General features: G+C 38.6%; 1 protein-coding gene across 1 annotated transcript in view; it reads right to left on the minus strand.

Annotated features, from left to right (window-relative positions):
• CEP295 (centrosomal protein 295kDa) overlaps nt 1–4275 on the minus strand; it is a 38818-nt gene that overhangs the window by 19007 nt on the left and 15536 nt on the right. Inside the window, exons 11-15 of the mRNA XM_010183127.1 lie at nt 3960–4166; nt 3078–3175; nt 1937–2951; nt 829–1000; nt 527–679 (exon numbers count right to left, since the gene is read on the minus strand). Of these exons, the coding sequence (XP_010181429.1) occupies nt 527–679; nt 829–1000; nt 1937–2951; nt 3078–3175; nt 3960–4166 (1645 nt within the window). The remainder of the gene's footprint in view (nt 1–526; nt 680–828; nt 1001–1936; nt 2952–3077; nt 3176–3959; nt 4167–4275) is intronic.

Genomic DNA, 4275 nt, shown 5'->3' on the forward strand with positions numbered 1-4275 from the left:
TGAATCAAGATGAACCTCCAAAATTTTTACAAAGAGAATTTTCTAATTGAAAAAAAACCAACCTAATAAGATGGTGTAAAAATTTCTGTAGGAACTTGATACTAACTCCTTATATAAGAGATTTTACACTCACTTTCTTGCTCAAAAGATAAACCTTTAAACATTTTCTATCAACTGTGATGGTTCTCATGAAAATTATAGTATGTGTCCATTAACACAGGCCCTGCCCAACAGAAAAATCAACAGGGAACTTAAGTTATGCAATTATGATGAATTTTCTTCTCACGGTGAATTTTCATTTTGATTATGTTTTCCTAGACAGACACTGACAGGATAAGCTTTTCTCAGCTGTAACTCACTTTGCTAGCATATAAATTATACCTTACAAATGACAACAGTATCATCTATTATTCCATAATCAATCATCTCAAAGACTCTTCAGAAAAGATTAATTTCCTCTAATCTCTATTTCTCAGGAAGAGGAGCATTTATTGCATAATTTATAGCCATATAAATATATTTTTACCTGCAAAAGAAATGTTGCAACTCTTTGGTGTGTCCACCTCTGGTATAACACTAAGTTCATGCTGTTCCAAATCAAGGCCTAACTTGACTTTCGTCACAGGTGGTTTGGAAGATCTCCACTTCTGTTCTCTACACAGAACTTTCTCAGACTGTTCTGTAAAACAAAGTTTTGCAGTTTAAATTTCCCTAGCACACTGCAATAATATATGTATATATATCACGTTAACTTGGGGAAATGGAAGAGAACTCCAGCTCAGCTGCAAAATGAGGAAAATTATAATGAAAAAGACTATACAGCCTTACCAGTGCGCTCAGTTGGACCAATGCACGGTGAAGTCATTTCACTTCCATGAAACGTACTCCTGCCACAATTCTCTTGCTGATAGTTCTCTGAGACTTGCAAAAAGTCAGTCCTATCAATCCGGTCAGGCTTTCGTGCCTCTGTCATTCCTTCATTTGTGCAGATTTGTCTCACCTTAGACAGAGGGGGCAGGGAAAGCAACTGCATATACAACTGTATTTATACTCACTTATCAAACCAGCATTTTCCTGTGTGTGTACTCCATACAGGACAATATGTAGCACTTTGAGAAAGTAGTTCAACTATGCAAGATATTGGACAGACTCGGTTAGCTAACAAAAGCATCTAGATACATAAGTATTTTATTTAGCTCTACTTATGTAAATAATTATGTTTCAGCACATTATTTACATTTTCAAGGCCTTTGTTAGATTAGAAGAATACTCAGCATTTTTAACAGGAACAATTCCTGAAAAGTCTGCTTTTAGTTTTTCAGCTCCTGAAATCAGGAATTTTACCTGTTGGACTCTAGGCAACAGTTATTTTTCTAAGATAGCTTCTGTTTATAAAAGGGGGGGGGGGAGGGAGGGGAGCCAAAGGAGCTTCTGTTGAAGCTCAAAAATAAACTTGATTTTTTCTTCTGTTACCCAAAACCAAGCAAAATCACAAGTCAAGAGTGCAGCTGCCAAACCAATTTCCTATCATGTACACATAAAAAGATAAACTTTAAAAAACAATCTATTCGAAATGCTTACGATATCCTACTGCTGATGTCTTATTAATACAAAAGCCGTTTTACACATACGGCTGCATTTCTAGAGCCGAAGAAAACTATACCTGCAGACATTGCAGACAGCATAACTATTTCAATAAGCATTATGTTCAGAGACCAAGCACAGAAGTTCATCCTATTTCTATTAGGCAGAACAAAACGGTGCTCTTGAGACTTACAGAAAAGAACCACTGATTACAACCTAATAAAAATTTCATTCCAGTAAATCACCTAAAACTATCAACGCTCCACGGGATACTTTGCTAATTGGTAGCATTTGCTCTTAAGTTTGATCACCTACTAGATGACTCGCCATGCAAAGTATTTTTAAATCTTACCTGCCTGTTCAGAAATCCTTTCAAAGCCTCTTGCTGTCTCTGCATCTGTTCCTTCAATTTATCTTGCTTCCATAAAAGTAGTTGTTCTTGTACTTTCTGCCTAGAAAGAAGGGCTTCTCTTTGTCTATCTAGCTGCTCTTGCAATTCTTTCAAATACTTTTGCTGAGCTTGGATGCTCTCTGATGAGGCCAACAGTCTGTCCCTTAAATTAATTATACCAGAATAATTTAACAAAGATGCATCTCCTGTCTTCGATATCAAGAAATCTTCACTGTCCTGGGCTTTAGATTCTTCATGAGATAAAGTCATGCGTTCAGAAAGACTGCGGGGTTGTTCAAGGCTTGTTTTGACGGTGCTCTCTGCAGATCCCTGCCAATACGCCAAAGGATGAGCTGAGGCTGCCTGAACTACAGGAGATCCCTTTGCTGCTGGTATGAGGGGTGCCTTAAGCAAAGGCTCTTCTCCTGCTTCTGTCTCAGTCTGATGGTTAGACATCTTCTGAGATGACTCTTTAAAGTGCACTGTTTCTGAAGGCTGAGAGGAATCTTCTGCAGGCAAAAGAAATTTAACAGTTTGTACGCATGTTTCCCTGATGTGATTACTGGAGGTTTCCAACATTCCCACTTGTTCCTGTGAAGGACAGCCACGTGGCAAGCTGAACTCTCCACGCTTCATTTTTGATGCTTCTAAAAACTGCACGTGTCCAGCAGGACAAACGTTACGCATTTGCTCTTCACGTTTCTGTGAAGGCAGTTTTTCCAACATATGCAGTGTTCCTGAAAATGCAGGTGGTGATGGTGCACACCCTTGTGCATGAACGTGTTCAGAGGACTGGTACTGTGTTGGTTGCTCTCCTCCTCTCTCTAGGAGTGGTTCTGAGATGGGCTTTAAATTAATTGAATTTGTTTCCACAGAGCTCGGAGGTGCTGCAGGAGTAGACAAGTATCTTTGCTTCAATTTATTCTGATATTGCTGTAGACGCTTTCTAGCTTGTTCAATGGTCTGTTTGTGCAGCCTGAACAGAACAAAAACATGCATCTTTCCAGAGTGGTGCAAAGATAAACATAAATTTCAATAATCACAGCAATTCAAATTACTTTGAAACTGGCAAGTCAGTCTTCCATTTCATAAAGGAATTTACCTATTTTGCTGTAGAAGGTGTTGTTGATAATTACGAATCTTCTGTAAATGGCCATCTTCTCTAGGACTCCTGGTTTCCAGTACAGTAGTATTTCCAGTCTAATCAAAATAAAATAATTTTAAGCGCACACAGACAAATAACTCACAGAAAACTGATAAAGCAACAACCTTAAGCTGTGTGTTCTTTCTCCTAAGTTTACAGAAGCCACTCTCTGCCACCATTTGAAGTCCGTGAGATTTCAGCCTGAGGCAATGAAGCTGAAGCGGTTTCTGGAACAGATGGCCTACAGCTACAGTCTCTCTTGGCAAGCAGAGCATGCGCTGTCAAAGTCAACGGTGCTTACAGCAGCTTAGCTCAAAGAGGTAAATGTACCCTGTAGCAAACTCAGGGAGCAATGATCCAACAGAGCTGCATTTTCAAGGCAATCAGATTCTCAGAAGAGTACAGGTTGTGCAAATGATTTGAGATTTAAAAAAGAATGTCATTTTCCTTCAACATCCCCCATAAATTCCTCTCCTTTACATAGCTGTCTGAGATTTAGACAGAAACTGTAGAGGTGGATGTTCTTCGTCTTTTGTTTTCCCTAAGATTTTTTTTTCCTCTTGAAAAAGGGTATGTGTACATGTAGACTTTACCAACAGGTATTTAAAACCAACATGCTGTCTCTAGGACTATGAAAAGACAATCCAATATTCAAAGTGATATAATGTGAAATAAAAGCATCTACATTAGACAAAAGGAAGCTTTTATATGTACAAACTCCTGATTCATAGCCAAAGAAATAAAAATTGATTGTCTTGATTGATATAATTTAAACTTAGCAAGTGGTACTCTTGATTTTTATAAGGATAATAAAAAATACAGTCTTCTACAGTTTTTCACCTCATGTTCCACATTCTCCTGATGATCTGCAGAAGGAGCACTGTGTACCACCTGACCTTGCTCTTCCTCCTCTTTTTTTCCCTTGGCCTCCTCCAAACATGTCTGCATTTGGATCTGCCAAAAACGAGCCTCCAAACGTGCTTTCTCTTCTTCAACTTGTTTAAGCAAGGCCAGCTGTTCCTGCTTCTGTTGCTCTATTTGCTCATTCTATTGCGAAGAAAAATGAGGATGAATCTCCAGAACTAAATGACAAAGAAATCAAAGACTCCTCACACACACCGCCACACACAAAACTTTGTTCCAACTTACAGCAGGA

The sequence above is a fragment of the Mesitornis unicolor genome, unplaced genomic scaffold (genome assembly GCF_000695765.1).
Source record: "Mesitornis unicolor isolate BGI_N332 unplaced genomic scaffold, ASM69576v1 scaffold2884, whole genome shotgun sequence".
In the NCBI taxonomy this organism is placed as follows: Eukaryota; Metazoa; Chordata; class Aves; order Mesitornithiformes; family Mesitornithidae; genus Mesitornis; species Mesitornis unicolor.